The 16,963-nt window shown below is 41.8% G+C and overlaps 1 protein-coding gene across 12 annotated transcripts in view; it reads right to left on the minus strand.

Annotated features, from left to right (window-relative positions):
- Glis3 (GLIS family zinc finger 3) overlaps nucleotides 1–16,963 on the minus strand; it is a 440,925-nt gene that overhangs the window by 41,958 nt on the left and 382,004 nt on the right. For all 12 annotated transcript variants that reach the window (XM_005388624.2, XM_005388628.2, XM_013516325.1 and 9 more), the window contains one exon: nucleotides 5,275–5,443. In XM_005388624.2, coding sequence (XP_005388681.1) covers nucleotides 5,275–5,443 — 169 coding nt within the window. The remainder of the gene's footprint in view (nucleotides 1–5,274; nucleotides 5,444–16,963) is intronic.

The following is a 16,963-nucleotide window of genomic DNA, read 5'->3' on the forward strand; positions in this document are numbered from 1 at the left end:
AGCTGATTAGGTGGAAATATCAGGCACCTGGCTGCTCAGGCAATGCTGGGAAGAAAGAATAGCAAAGTAGCCGGCCTAATTTTGAGCTGTTCAGATACTAGATGTGAAAATAAGAGAACGGTATCAGGCTTGTGGTATTAAGACCATGAGAAAGCATTGCAGGGAATCCCAGTAATGGATGATGGCAAGGACCTCCTAACAGTAAGTGTGTGTGAACATACACATTCGTGCAATCAGCAATTAATTGTATCAATGTGTACAGGTTACTAAGATGGTGGAAACTGAGATTTAAGTCCTGCCCTTTCCATAAACAAATTAATTTCTGCTTGGGAACTTCCCACCTGGACAGGGTAAGTTGGCAGTGACTTCCTGTTTCCTAGGCATTCCCCTCACTGAATCCCTTGTTAAACCTTCGTCAGCATCTACCATGGCGTAACTCAGAAAAAGGCACTCTGGAGGTTTTGAAAAAACTTACGGTTCCTGCCTTCCAGAAGCAAATAACCTCATCAACGTGGTAAATTCATGAAACACATAATAAGAACCAAGAAAGTCAACAGGGGACCTGTCGTTGCAGACTGTGGGACACAGGGGAGGCTCTCTGGGTTGAAGATGAAGCTGAGCTCCAAAGGCCAAGTAATATCTGGCCAAGGTCAGCAAAAGAAAGAAAGGCTTCAGGTAACAGTTGATGTTAAATTAGGAAGCAGATACACGCAAAGTAAGTCAGAAGCAGTGAACAGGCAGGCTTGACTAGAAATCAGGAACTACAGAACTGCAAAGCCATTACACAGAAAATGCCTGTTGGTCTTTGACCAGTAACGTCTAGACAGGCAACATTAATATCTACCATGATGAATTTAACAACGGTACCTACAAAAGTCAGTCTTGCATACTGAGAGGCATGGAAAGACCATAAGTATATAAAAGTGCCTAGAAGTCTAGAAATATCACAACTAAAATAATGCATTCCAAGTGAAAAATGGTAAGGTTTCCCAACACTTAAGAGGTACTCAACAAAACAAAACAAAACGCACTGAGCTCAGCCCACAGTTCCTTAAGCTCTGTCACCTACCCTGCAGAGCACACCACACTTGTGGCCTTCAGGAGGAAAGAAGCAAATGACATCTCTTAAGACGAACAACACAAACCCAGCTGGCTTATTACTGGGACAGCAAAGATTTCCCCATTTCAAACAGGAATGCCCACCAGTATTTTTGTTTTCACTGATTTAACAGCCTTACTATGAAACCCAGGGAATTAACATTTCCAAAGCCGCCAAATTCCTCTCACCGGAAGCCATAAACATAAAGTACCACTGACTTTGTACTTGACTGGTGTGTTGGACATGACATAGTAAAACACCATTTCCCATGGTAAGTTCAAATCCATGCTAGGCAATGTGGTGTGGTTCTGCTAAAGTCACTGAAATAATGTGTCATTCAGGTAACATTTCAAAATACAAATGGAAGCTTGTCAAACTAACAGAAGTTCCATTTATTTTATTTTATGATGGTTAAGATCAAAGGACCTAATGCTAAGTGGGTAGATGTTGTGGACCTTTCCTGACTTCTGACAGTGACTCAGCCTATTTTATTAACCAGCTAAGGCCAAGCAAATGATGAATCAATGCTCGCAAAGCAGGAAAAGATGCCAGTGTCTCACTAAAAAGTGCAAAGTGTGATAAACCTATTTCCGTTAAGAAAACTGCTAGAGTTTTTATTGGGGGAATTCCCAGGCAAACAGAAGCAAAGATATATAAACCAAAAGCGGAAGGTAAGCACATTTCCTCTTCGTGTTTTTATCCTGGTCACTAATGCAAACACAGTGAATGATTTAGGGCTGTTTCATGTCATCCCTCCTCTCCAGACTGATCCGAAGGGGTAACCTACCACATTCCCGTTTGCCCGCTCCAGTGGGGCTGGTGAAGGGTCAGGTCACACATTCTATGGGAAGAATATAGCAGCAAACAGGAAAATGCAAACATCCTCTTCATTCATTCATCCACATAAAATACTGTCTTTCCTCTCCATTTCCCCTTCTTCTTCATTTCCATGATTATCTACATAATAAACCCTGTTGACCATTTAACAATATCCTGTTTCTTCCAAACCTAACTCCCTCTGCTATTCCAAGGAAGCCGGTCTGTTTATGAATATCCATACATGCCCTATAGTATGTCTGCTTCACAGCACACAACATACTAAATGTTTTATTCACTTTGGCTCATTTAATCATAATTCTCTGTGAGGTGCAAAATAATTTTCAAAAAAGCTAAGGGAAACCACATCAGCTATGTGTTACTCCACCCCAAAATGCAACACTCAGATAAATTTAAACCATGGAACACTGTAAAAAGTAAACATCCCAAGCTCTTCAAAAACCACTGGTGTTCTGACATATAAAGTAATAAAAACTTCATTAGATTCAAGGAGACTAAAAAAAATGAGAACTACATGCATTATGTGATTATTTTTAGAGTCCCAAATCATCAAGAAGGGGGAAAAACAGCAGCTATAAAGGACACTATTTACCAATTTGGGGAAATTTGAATATTGATTAATGATTAGGTAATAGTTAAGTGTATCAAGTACGATTATTATATTGGGTTTATATAGCAAAATATCCTTCTCAGATTAATTATTGGCAGAGCTCAATGTTATCCACAACTACCTTTCTTGGTATAGAAATAACAGATATGCAAGCAGACTTCCAGAGAGAGAGAGAGAGAAAGAAACAGACAGACAGACAGACAGAGACAGAGGCAGAGACAGAGGCAGAGACAGAGAGAATGGGAAAATATTAGCAATGGGTGAATATGGATGTGGTTTGTATATGGGTATACCTTGTACTATTCTCAAAATTTTAAGAAAGAGTTAAAAATATAAAACATTGCAGAATAAAATTAAGTGTTAAAAAAAAACTCTAAATAACAGGAGTCACTAAAGAACTTGTCCAGAGACAAACAATTAGCAACTTTCAGAGCTCAGATGAAACCATCCGAGTAACTGGGGTGTCAAGGTGGTTGTTTTTGCTCCAATACTGGTTAAAATCTTTCTGTGCACATATTCTTTCTTTTTTTTTTTTTCCGGTATCGGGAATCGAACTCACGACCTTGCGCTTGCCAGGCAGGTATTGTGCCACTGAGCTAAATCCCCAGCCCCACATATTCTTTCAAAGGATGTGTGCAAGGAAACAGCACAGTGATGACCTTCTTCTTATACTCATGTAGATAAGGAGAGGCAGAGAAAAAAGGGAGGTTCCCATTGACCCCAGTGAACTTCACTACCATGTGGGATGCAGTTCTCTGTTAGGTAGAATGAAAAGTCCATGGCTAACAGTATTTTCAACCTGACTAGAAATGATATAAAATGCTGAAATAGGCTCATCTCAACTTATAGGACTGCATGAGATAACTGGAAGGAGAGGTTGCTTGTTCTGGTATCTGTGCACTTGATGGTCACCATGTGCACTTCTTTGCTGACTGATCCTGGATGAAAGGAGGCTCCTGAATTGTCTACTGTGTATAGATAACTGTTAAAATAACTCTGGCCATCAAATTCATGTTTTCAATGATCCATTAGGCATATCCATATGGATCTTTTACAGTCACGTAAGACTCAAACTCCCAAAGTTAACTCACCATTTCCTTTCTCCCCTTCCTCTTCAGCCAGTGGCCTCTTTTCCTCCACACTGCTGCACTCATCTTATATTTTCAACTACTGTTAATGGCACAATTTTTCACCTCAGTTTTTAGTGGTGAAACTTAGGGATGCATTTTGGCCCCTCCCCTTTATTCCACATACATATTAATAACTAGAAATTCTTTCCCCTAAACAAAACCCTTGAACAAATTCTCCTTACTGCTTGTCCTTACCACATGCCATCCTACTATTCACAAGGACTCCTGCAACAGTCTCACCTTGTTTTCCATATCTCCCACTCCAACCTCAGTAACTCTCCCGTCTTGTCCCAAGTTCCTTCTCTGTAATATCAATCTGATTATATCACCTAACAAAAAGGCTATAATGGTTCTTTGCTTCAAGCAGGATAAGGGCGAAGTTGCTTAGCATAAAATAACATAATTCCACACAAGCCAGTCCACTATCATCTGATTCCATTAGCCTCGCGCACCCTGGATTCTGTTATCTTGAGCTGTCGATAATCTGCCCTGCTGTGTGTCCTCACCTCTTGTATATATCCTCCTGCTGTCTGGGATGCTGCCCCACATTTATCCATCTAGAAAGCATCTTCTCTAGATGCCCAGATCACTGTGTCCTTCTAAAAGACTCTTGTTTGGTTTGTGGTCCATGAAAGCACATGTGGGATTGATTAGCAGGGAGCTGGTAAAAGTATGAGAAGGGTCCCACAAAACTCCTAGAACCAGTAGAAAATTCAGAAATAAAACTATCTTGAAGATCACAGTTTAACCATTCTCCCACCCATAACCCTTTATGAGGATGATAGTAATATAAGGTTTTCAGTGAACAGCCCCTTTCTGATCACCCATATAAAATCCCATGCCCTTTAAGTTCGGCTCCCAAGCTGCTATAGCTCAGATCTTGCAGAGGACCAAAGGCCTGTGCTGAAGGCCTGGCTACCAGCCTGCAGTGCTATTAGGAGGTGGTGAAACTTTTAAGAAGCAGGACCTACTGGAAGGAAGTCAGGGAAAGATGTTAGGACCTCACTTTGCCTCCTGGCCCCCATAAGTCAAACAGGTTCTGCCACCAGGCTCTCCTGTTATGATATACTGTGTTGCCACAAGCCCAAAGCAAAGGGCCCAGTGACCACAGATTGAAAACTCTGAAATTGTCGTCTAAAATAAACCTTTTTTCCTTGTAGTTTGCTTACTTATTCATGTATTTTGTCACAGCAAAGGAAAAGCAACTAGCCCATAAGCTCACACTACCATGTACGTGACCAGGGTACCTTTTTACATCTTGAAAGCATCTCAACCTGTGCATACAATACCTTAAAATTGAATCTCTGAAACAAACTGAGGAAAATGGGAAAGACAGGGACATTCTAAGTCATTTTTCCAGCACTTGACATTTTAGTTGGCTATTGCCAGCTCCATTTCATTTGTTTTCCCACAGAAAAATATAACATAGTGAGATATTTGGTTCACGTGCTTTGTGTATGTTACTTTTAAAATGTCACCTTTGGTTAACTCAACCCACCAACAGGTTATTAATAAAATTCAGCAACTGTCAAAGCTCTTCTCCACGGAGGGAGGTTTGGCGGCAACACCTATGACGAGAGAGAGACAGATGGCCTTACCTCTCAGCTCCTGCGTCCACAGCTGCGAGTGGAGGTAACTGGGAGGGGGGGTTGTGGGGGCTCCCCTGTACATTATGTCCCGGAGAAGGGTGACTGACAAGATGTGGGGGTGGCCCGGCCCCAGCAGCTGTTCCACTTCGGCTCGAGTGATTGCTGGAGAAAATGGGAGCTGAAAGCAAAGGAGAAGAAGCATGAGACTGCGCCCCAACAGAAGCCACACTCTCTACACACCGAAGGCTGACAGCAAGCATATTCTGGGAGCTTGTTTGTTTTTCCCTAGGTGGCTTTTAGGGAACCTTCTGTCCTTCTTGCACACACACAGCTTGTGTTTTTCTGGAGGAACATGTTCCTCAGGTCCTGGGCCTTGCCTGCCATCTCAGGTGCTCATATTCGGTTTTCTCCAAGTTGATAGTCAGGGCCTGGCTCTTTACTGCTGTTGTCCCCGGCCACCTCCCTGTCTGGACTGTGTATAATTAGCCAGTCTTGTGCTTTTCACATCTATGCAAAGGTTTCTGCATTCACACATTTAGACACAGAGGACAAGAGTCAGGTAACAGAGTATTTGATTAGGTGAGCAGGAGGGCACAAGGCAGGGCGTCTTGTACTTCTCATGGGTTTGGACAGGCTCTTTCTGTCACTGCTAAATCAAAGCAATGAAATCAGTGCTTCCCTGATCATAGCACCAGCACAGAATCCTACATACCCTTTTAACTTCAAGTCTAACTAGACTGAGCATTTCCCTGATGCTAGGAGGAATATACTCAATCTTCATAAAAAAGAAGTCCTCTCTCAAGACCACAAAATAAGAAAAAGGGACTCAAACGCAGCTCCAGGACCTTCGCCTATTATGACACAATGTGAGTTAGAGCCCCACTCACAGGGGCAGACTTGCCTTTGAGAGCTGTATGTGACCTCAAACTTGAGTATGTGCCCATTTAGACTGGCTAATGGGTGCAATGTCAGGGAAGACCTGGAGCTTGTCACTCTCAGAGTCTATCAGAAAGGCTCTCAGTGTTGGGACCCGCTCCGCAGACATCTCAGTACTGTGCAATCATCCCGGCATCATTATGCCGGCTCTCTTTGACCCCCTTCTCTGCACAAAGCTCTGTACAAACCTGTTCTTTCTGAACTTACTCTACTAATATCGAAGAATAAATGGGTTTTTTAAAAAATAAAAGAAATCAAGTTCACGATTAAGAAAGACAAGTCACATTATTAGAAAGATTTTAGGGTTTAAAAGTTCAGGGAGTTGTATTTTTAAACCGGTAACACTTTCCTCCGACCTCTCTAGGATAGACTTAAGACCCTAGATGACCCAGCCCCCAAAAGCTTAATCCAATGGAACAAGAGTTCAAGTACTGAAAGGAACATGTGAAGAGGCAGAAATACCATCTTCCCGCTCAAAAAGCTAGTGACAGGGGTGTGATCTAATTTGAAGGGTTTATTTCTGGTAAACCATCATTGTGTCAGGTTAATGCTCATCCTCAGAAGTCTGCACCCCTCACAACGCTCCCAGGCCTCGAGAGGTGGTGAGGTCAGAAAGTGGTTACTAGCTCAAAAAGGCATTAGCAACCCTTTGCTGTGTGTGTGTGTGTGTGTGTGTGTGTGTGTGAGCACGCATGCACGAACGCTTCCATGAAAGTTGCATGGTTGCAAAATCGCTAGAGTCACCTTATGAATCACTACCCTCATTTATGCTCTGCCAGCTCGGGGAACCACAATTCTGCTTGTATTCCAAATAATTTCACCCAGGGGAGAAGGCTGCTTGGAGTGATTGTAGCAATAGTTTTAATATTGGTGTTTGTCAGCATGGAGCTTGATGTTTTATGTACTATTCCAAAAACTAATGGAATAATAAGAGGTCACAGAGACACTGTGAAAACATAGCCAACTTTTTTTCCTTCTTTAGTGTAGAAATGTTAGCTCTCGCATTTATTTTGTTGTAGTTGCTGAATGCACCCATCACTTATGTTCCCCTGGAGGTGTTTTTGTATGCGTGTGTTTGTGTTTATTATTGCCCAGTGGGCAACAGGAAAGCTTGATATGCACACTTTCTGCTTCACTGTATGGCTCCGAAGAAAGCCCGGTGCTTTCCAGAGGTCTGTATTAGCTACAGAAGTTACATTTAGCACTAACTACAATAAAATAGGCCGGGAAATTTGGGATATATAACTCGCCACTCACTCAAAGCACAGGCTGAGGATTCTCGGTCATTCTACTTATCTCGCCTCTATTTCATAATAAATAGAATGAGAATAGGAAAATATTAAAACCTCGTAGAAGCATATAGTGCAATGTTTACATAGAGCATTTTGAATGCAGAGTCCAGGGCATGACTGCTGCTTGTAGATGTTACCTGGGACCAAAACAGTGACAAAAATTTGGAGGAAACAGTGAGACCCAAAAATTGCTTTCCAATATTCTTCCAATCCCCGTCTTACACACCTATCCATAAAATGGACAACTCTCTGGAGTCAGCTTATGGCTTCAATAGACTTCTCCTCGGCCTCTACCAAAGACCTGTATTCCTCAGAAATTGCCATTATGGCACAGGAAATGGCTCACCTATCTACATTAATTTCTAGGAACATCTGACCTTATTACACCAAGCGACCAGAATATAATCCTAATTACTAGGGGCTGGGGATTTAGCTCAGTGGCAAAAGCACCTGCCTGGCAAGCGCAAGGTCGTGAGTTCGGTTCCTGGTGCCGGAGAAAAAAGCCAAAAAAAAAAAAAAAAATCCTAATTACTGCAGTCCAATGGTATTATTTTATTCATTTAAACACAATATTCCAGCCAGCCAGGTGCTAATCTCTACTAATGCTTTGAGTCTGAATATTTGCTGGCTTCTCCCAGACCTGCCTTTCATACCATATGGTTACAGATAAATGCTCAGGCTTTGCCAAGTGAATTTTAACCTCAAGAGGAAAAATTGTAAAGTCTCTTGCAAAAGGAAAAGTCTCCTTCCATACACTCTCAAAAATGATTTTCCCAACTCAACCAATGGGGCACATAATGCGGCCTATCGATCAAAGCATAAGGAAGCAAACACATCTCTCCAGAATACAGGGCAATATTAACAAAACTGCTGTGATCAAATCAGCTGGCACACACAGGCTGCCCATGGGGTTGGTCTTCATTGTCTGTGTCACCTTGGGGGTCAGTGCTATGCTCAAAGCTGGACTGGGGCTTTTCAGTGAACTTCCAGACGTGGCTGATGACTGGCAGTTGGAACAACTGATTAGGCACGGCCGAGGAACATATTGGAAGTCCTTATTGCTTTTGTGATTAAGAGATGGTAGACTCCCCAAGGAAATAAAAGCCTGGCCTGGTGATGAATACATGAGCCTTGCCTGCAGCAGAGGAGTAGGAGCAACCCTCCTGCTGCTCGCTTCAGCCTCTCTCTCTGGGATCTGACTCGTTACTGTCCCCCACCCTGACTCCATCAGAGGTGGGAGGAGATGACTCAGTGAGTTTGAGCTTTTCTGAAGCAGCATCTGTGGATTACGTGGTTCTCAGATGCTATCCCATCAGCTGCCAGGACCAGGCATTCTAAGCTGGTGCCTTTAACTAGCTCAGGTTAATTAGGGTTAACAGGCAGCTCTCTGTCTTCCAAATAAAAGCTATTAATAAATATTTCTAATGCGTGTAGACAGCGACCCTCAGGGGTATTTCATCTGCGATATATTCATTGTATAAATGGAGGGAGGCAAGAAGCGTTAAGAGTGTCCCCAGATAAAGACCACCTAAGTCAGATCACTCCCCAGAGTCAAGGAAAGCACTGTCGGATGACAGTTTTCATTGTCACAGGGCAAGGGATGCAGACTTTCTTGTCAGGCTGAGATATACTAAAACAGCCAATATGCTTTCTTGTACAAAACTGATTAGGCAACTAGAGCCCCATTCCTCAAGTTTTAAGCGTCAAATTAAAAAGAAAAACACCAGAGTAAGATGAATATTGATTTACAAGGTCTTGAGGACAAAGAGTATAGAGTCTCTGAACAACTAACAAGCTCCCAAAGAGGTCTGGGGACCACATTCTGAGTAGCGGATAGCAGGGAATCCAAAGTTGTGACATACGGAGTACTTGTAATACAAAGAACTGAAAACATTTCTCCAGTTTACTGATGAGGAACTTGAGGCCTAATTTAGTTTCAGGTTAGGTTACCTGGCATAGGTTACATTGTGGGTGAATTCAAAGCAGGGCGCCAGATTTCAGATCAAACACCCATAACCACCACTCATAAGAGTGTGCACAGTGAACCAGGACCCTGAGCGCTCTTTAAAGGCTGTTAAGGCTGCTTGGATTTAAGAGGCACAGGGGCAGCATGAACCATTACACTGCCAACGAGAACAAGGGCAATGTGCCCCCGTTTCTGTTTCCACTCATCCTAAAAGCACCTTAGCACTGATGAGAGAATTTACTGCCCTGAAATTTAATTCAGGCAAGAAATTAACTGAATTATTTGGTTTGGAAAACAAACAGCTGGTAGGAAATGCGCTTTCTCCCAAATAAAGATTTCAGATGCTTGTCAGAGGCATATTGATCCCATAGCGGGGAAGAGAGGCAGGCCTGGAGGGGTTATTCGTGAGCAATCAGCAATATGCGCCCTTTACCACAGCAAGTACAACATCCTGGGCTGAAAGGCTATCCGTCTGTCAATAATGCACCACGAAGAGATTTACTGCGCAGATCTGAAGCCACCGAGCTGCTTTGCAAATTTGCATTTGGAGTCGCTTATGGTTGCTGAAAAGCTATAGTATTGCCCTGGCTTGTTCTTACGGAAAAAAGAAAAACAGTCACCTCTATGGGCTGTGAATTCACTCATGATGAGTGTCTCAGTAATACTGGGATCCTGAGAAATAACATTAACTGCTAGGAACATGGGAGTTGGGAGGGCTGCCCGTACATTCATCTCTCAGGCAGTGTTTCAGGGTCGCGGCATACAGGGTCAGCTAATCAATGGAACCAAGGTAAACTGGCTTTCACAAAGACATTAAAATTATTAGGGAACCCTTCTGAATGGCGAGTTCCATCTTGTCTTTTTGTCTTGTCCCTGAAGGAGAATTCTGGGCTTGGAAGGAGTTCAGAGAATGGTCGAACTGTCATGAAAATATTATCTTCTCTGGTCTCATCAGCAGTTGAGCACTTGAGGGTCAGCGTGGTTTTTAACAGAACAAAGCACACACAGAGCGAATGTGAGGGACCTGGGTTTGAATTAGTGATTACTAACAAGGTGTTTTAGGCCTGTGATTAACCCAAGTCTCGGTTTCTTCATCTTAAATAAGGATCACACCTCACAGGATTGTGACAATTATACAACGTATTAAAAACATAGTCTCTGCACTATGGTTATGTGCACGGAAAGCACTTTGGCTACCTATTTTCTGTGACTGTTGCCATTTTAATAGGATAAGGGAAGACAAAAGTCCATGCTGCCTTAAAATGGTAAACCTCCATCAAGTAAACTGAGCTACAGATAGAAAGAATGCATACAATGGACTAGAGTCCTTTTAAAATGCAGCTATGCATCCTACTCAACGACTTTTTATCGCTCAATTTTTGTGTACACTTTGCTAGAAAGTGTGTGGGACCTGCAAAGGAATCCTCAGAGGGTTAAAACGTTGTACTTTATTTCGAAGGAGCAGTACACACCTTTGCGTTACAGCCTATAATGACTTCAGTTAGAAAGAAACAAGTCATTGTCATGCATGACTGCATCTTGTTAAGGAGCGAAAATGGGCCGTTACTAAAATGTCAACACAATTGTCCCTCTTGAAGTGTGGTTTCCCTTTAAGTATTTTTACATTTCCGACACTTATTGTTTGTTTCTCCAAGAGGATAAAGGTCCAGAGGGGGTTAATTTTCAGAATTCAAAGGAAGACTTCACTGCAGGCATTCTGGAGAAAACAACTAATATTCAGGGTACCTAGAATCTGGGGCCCCAAGGCCAATTATTTAGGCCCCAATACCTTCTGCTCTTCTTTGCGTTTCACCTCAGAGCAATTTAACTGTCATTTGAGGGAAATTGCTCTCCCAGTCTAAATTCATAAGCCATAAAGTTTTCTAGCAAGGAGAACATCCCACCAGGGTCATTTGGAAGGCTGCATTTGATACTGAAGTTAACTGGAGAATGGGAGAAATGCTTCAGCTAATTCTTGCCTTGTTGAGAGAGAGAAGAGCTTGGTTTTCTTCTTTCTTTCCTGTTAAAGTCTGGGGATTTTCGTCCTTCCCTTGCCTCTCCATTACGAAGGGCATCATTCCACATTCTACCTGTATTAGGAAAAAGTAGCTTCTTAAGGGTTTGCACATTCACCCCTCTAATCTTTGCCTTTTCCTTGCGGCATGAATAATTTTAATATGGCCAATCACTAAAAACTCTCGTCTTTCTGCCTGTCTTTCCTCCCCTCCCCACTTGGCAGTGTGGAGTATCATTATCCAGCAGCCGTGATAAGAGGATAATGAAACAATCCCTTCTCAACCAGACTGGGTGGCTGTCAGAGTAAAATGACACCATCCGTACATCCTTGACATGCTACCCTGAGCTAATTGATGGCAAACAATGGCAACTGTCTCCTGTGCACTAAGACAAAGAAAACACACTTGTGTCACCTGATGGGAGAGCTACCTGGCAACGGATAAACAAATGTGTTAGGGAGTCACTGTACTAGGGTAAGTGAGCGCACAGCTCTGAAGAACATGCCTATTAACTTTGAGTTTAAGAATGCTGCTGTTCACTGGGGAACAGAAATAAATAAGGTAAAATGAGAATTTATTGATGTCTGGATAGTTACATGAATATTCAGGCTCTCTTACAAATAGATATTCCCCCATGAGCTCCAAACTTCTGTGCAGGCTGCCCAATTACATTTCCACATCATGCAGCTGGATTTATAGCCAGCGAAGAAGTTATTAGTGTTCGGAAGAGGATGCAGGCTTACGTGCCTTTCTGGAATACACTGTGATACAGCTAGAAGATAGCGGCTGATGTCATGCTCACAAATGCCAAAGGTTAGCATCAAACATTCTAAAATACCAGGTGTAATTAACTCCATGTTCAGAAAAGCTCCTGAAACATCTGTATTTTAGAACAAAAACCTTTTGTTCCAACCAGAATGGCATAATTTTGGCACTCTCTCAACTTCTTTGGGACCGAGATTTCAAGCAGCCCTCTTGGATCTTTCCAGACAATACATGACATATCTAACCTTAAATCCCATATACCTTTTTCTTTTTTTCTTTCTTCCCCCCAGTCTTCCTACTTACCCTCAGACATTTGCTAGAGAGAAAATCAGCAACGTAGTTTGAACAGAGAAACCACTCAGACTGCCACATAGCAAAATCGCCGCTTCCTCCCGGTCTAGGTGTTATGTTAACTTCCATTTTGGGCAGAGTGGGAACGCAGGAAGAAGAAGGAGCAGGCATGGATAACTACTCGTGGAGTTCTTCAAAAATTCCCATCTCTTTGGAAGTAAAGTCAATGTGGTCATTAACCACAAAGTTTCAGTAAAACATATTGGAATCTCTAACCCCTCATTATTCATTCCTCGACCGTCTCCTCCTGTACCATGATGACTATAAAAAGATGGCCCTTCCCTTTCAGAGCTTGCTGAGACAATCCCATCCTCTCCACTTTCACGTGACTTCTGAAACTACTGTATCAGGGCCAAGGTTACTTGGAAAGTAATTTTCTAGCTAGACAACCAATCCAATTTCTAACCTCATACTCCATCAAGGGCTGATCCACCAACTCTAAAGTCTTATGGAACCTCTTCTTCTCGTAGGTCTGTAAAATGGAGTCACAACAGTTCTTTTGGGTGACTGATGTAATGAAGAGCCTAAGTATGCATTTATCACCAGCCCAAAGCAAAACTATATAGTCAAGTTGGTTTTGTTACAACTCCAGGGAATGCCCTCCCTTTTTTTCCCCACATATTGCAAAAGCTTTTTCCTTTTGCTTTCAGGGTTTAGTGTTGCCTCTTAGTTATAATCTCAGGATAGACACTGGTGGGTCATTCACACGATACCATTAATTTATGCCCATACACAACCTTCTCCAGTGCATTTTTATTTAAAGATCTGATCTGTGGGATAAAGGCCCAAGCTTTCAGTTATATCAACTTCAAACATACTTTCTGCTTGTAGACAATGTATTCTGCGGAAGGAAGCATCTTCCTTGTTGGATTGTAGCCAGTTTGATGTTTCAACTTTTTGCTTTTCCCCTGAGCTTAATTTACATGTCTACAAGAGGCCGATTTTAGAAAACGTAGTCTTGAAAATAAAATTTTCTAAACACTTCTCTTTTTAGGGAAAACACACTTAGGCAGAGTAAACTGATCTCTCCGCTAGCCTCTGGCTCATCATAACCAAAACAGAGCCTACCTGTCCTCTGGCGGCCTCTTCCTCACTCTCAGGGGACCACACTTTCCCACCATGACCCAGGCTGTCTCTGAGGATGTGTTCTTGTAGCCTGATGACTTTTACAAGTAATTATTGCATCTAAGAGACACTTATTTTGGGGTTCCATACATTGTAACCAGGAGGACCAAGCGTGTTGGGCAATGCATGTGATGCAGATCCTGGCAAGGCAAACAACTCTCAGTAACTCGGCTTTTTGAAATTCTCTAAAGCCCATGAATTAGAAAACTACTAAATACTTCATACATCTAAACTATTATAAGGGGCTCGGGATTTAGCTCAGCGGCACAGCGCCTGCCTAGCAAGCACAAGGTCGTGAGTTCGATTCCCGGTACCGGAAAAAACCCAAAAAATAAATAAGTAAATAAACTATTACAGGAATCAGCAAAACCTGTACTATATAAACATAACTTACAATACTTTCTCCTCTTTAATTAATTTATTTGAGTTAATTTACTTTACAGTTACCTTGACTTCCCTTAGCCAGTGACAAAGGTCCCAGATGTAAGTCTAAAGCATGAGATGGCAAACCTCTTATGGGAAGGGCCAGATAGCAAATATTTTATGTTTTGTAGGAAAGATACAGTGTTTACCATTCTTCAAGCAATTTTTCTCACCTAAGGCTAACAGTTTTTTAAAATTTTTCTTACATTTCAAAATCTTAAAACAATTCTTAATTCTTTGGCCACTGAAAAATAAGGGGCAGGCCAGCTCTGGCGGGTGGGCTACAGCTGGAGCATCCTCAGGATAACCAATTGCCTATTGTATGTTAACTACTAAAAACCATCTCGAAAAGACTAGGCAACTGTTTTAAAAATATGAAAACTAAATTTGAGGCAAGCAAATTGCCTGAGTTACTTTTCTTGTTGCTGAGACACAATATCCAACGCCCAAGTTAAAGGAGGAAAGGTTTATTTAGTTCACAGTTTGTAGAGGTTCCATTCTCTAGTTGGCTGGCTCCAAGGCAGGGTAGCATGGCAGAGGGCCACTGCAGAGTTGAAACACTCCATGGCAAAGCAGGAAGCAGCAAACAACAAAGCCACAAAGCAACAAGCAATGGCAGCAGCAGCAAGTGATGGCCGCAGTTCTCCTTCTGTCCTTTATATTCCATCCACCCTACTTACCCTTAGGGTGGGTAGCACTCACACCCGGGGTGGGACACCCTTAATCCTAGCATCATACATCTTAGATCCAGCCACTTCTGCAAAGCCATACCTATGACTATATGAGTCTTTTGGGGGGGAGATCTAGCTATAAATCAGAACACAAATCATCAAGAACAGTTTTCTAGACACCTTGAAATATTTTTTGAGGTAAATGACAGCCCAGAAGAGTATTTACAAGATGATATCAGCAATGCCAAAACAATGTGTACAGATGATCCGTCTGGGCCATCAATTCAATTTCTTCTTTTCTGCACGAGCCTCACCCTCACAAATTTACTGTTCATTAATTTTTTAAGCAGACACAGTGACACGCTAATAACCCTTCTAAGTACACATCGACTTTTCACAGCAACAGAAAAGAAAGTCTAATTTACAGATCTCAAAGTAAGTCTCAAAATGTGGAAGGGTCAAGACCTCACCCTCTGTGACTTCTTGGAATGAACTGAATTCTTTCTATCAAGACATCTACTTCTGAACTGTAGATGGCAGCACCCAGTATAAAAGGAATGGACAGAAGTGATTTTACTGTGTGTCACAGTCATCAACTTGGCTCACAAGTAATTCTCTAAGCTCTTAAGCAAAGAAGAGGGAAAGAAAGAAAGGAATGTGAGCTGAGTATCTTCCAGTTGCCAGGGAGTGTACTGAACTCTTTCATGCTATCTCAATTAATTCTCACAACAGCCTTGTGGGATTAGGGTTCTCACCACCATTTTATAGAAAAGAAAATTAACTTCCCCAAACTAAACACCCAGGGAGTAGAGAGGATTGGACTTTAAATTTAGTTCCACATGCTTTCTGCCATCCCACATTTTCTCTGCAAACGAAAGTCAAACAAATAAGCAAAAAGAAATGAAAAACGAATACACTATTTTTTGCATGCCCAGACTCTAGTAACTACCAAACACAATTCTGACATTGTGAATCTGAGGGCACTGCCACCCAAATGATGAGTTTCTGATTCCACTTTGTTTCTCTTTAGAGACCCACAATTGATTTCCTTAATTAAAAAATGTAATGTGAACTATTAGGCGAAGTACTATTATAATGTAAAGTTCTTCACAATGTAAAGTCCTAAAATGTAAAGAGCTATATTTTAATTTTTTATCCTACAGAATGATGCTCATTAAATTCTCAATTTATTTAGGCTTTCATTTTTTTTCTCATTTCTAAAAAAAAAATTGAGGGTGGTAGGTAATTTATGGCACCTGTTCTCTACGTGCTTAACAGAAGTATGATATAATTTTCCTGGTGTTTGGATAACAGCAACAATAATTATAAGTAATAGGTGCTGAACACTTACTATATTGTAAGAATTCTTTACGTCATTTAATCTAGTAATTCATCTCAGTAAGAGGGAAATTTGAGTTTGAGGAAGAGGACACATTCTCACACGTGAATGTCGTGTTTTGGCATGCAGTGACAACACAGATGATGAGAAAAACTGTACAAAATACAGTTCTTAGTGATTTAAGTATGGCTTAAGAAAAGAGACGAAATACTGCCCATATTTGGTTCAAAAAGAAAAAACCAGATATAACCCCAAACTGCTGTAGTGTTCCAGAATGATGAATCCTGATTTTTTCTTTCCTGTTAAAATATCTTTTAGGGCAGTTGATGCATTGCATTTTTCATGAAGTGCATATTTTCCAAAGAAATGTTTGATATACATCCCTTGAACCAGCCTGGGGAGCGAATTCCTAAGAATGCTGATGAGAATTTACTCATCTTTTCTTTGAATAGTAAATAGCTCACTTTCTACAGTACTCTCGCCTAGAAGACAGAATCAAAGACTTTCTCTACAGCCCCAGGGAAAAGGTTCCAATGAAGCTTAGAAGCCCTTGAGTTCTCTGGATGTGCACAGGCGTGCTAACAGAAACTCTAAGGTAAGACTCCACTCTGCAACCCAAAGCAGAGCAGATGCCAGACATAAACGGCTAAGTTCCCGAGAACAAATGGGACAGACGCCCAAGGAGCAAGGCCAGATCCCTCTAGAAGCAGCAAACGCTGGAAGTGAGGCAGAAGCAGCCTGGAAACTCCGAGGAAAACCCAGACCTCAGAGAGGCAGCTGCAACTTCTGATGAATCAATGCAGGTTGTCGAAGCA

Source organism: Chinchilla lanigera, unplaced genomic scaffold (genome assembly GCF_000276665.1).
Source record: "Chinchilla lanigera isolate Chin_1 unplaced genomic scaffold, ChiLan1.0 scaffold00033, whole genome shotgun sequence".
Taxonomy (NCBI): Eukaryota; Metazoa; Chordata; class Mammalia; order Rodentia; family Chinchillidae; genus Chinchilla; species Chinchilla lanigera.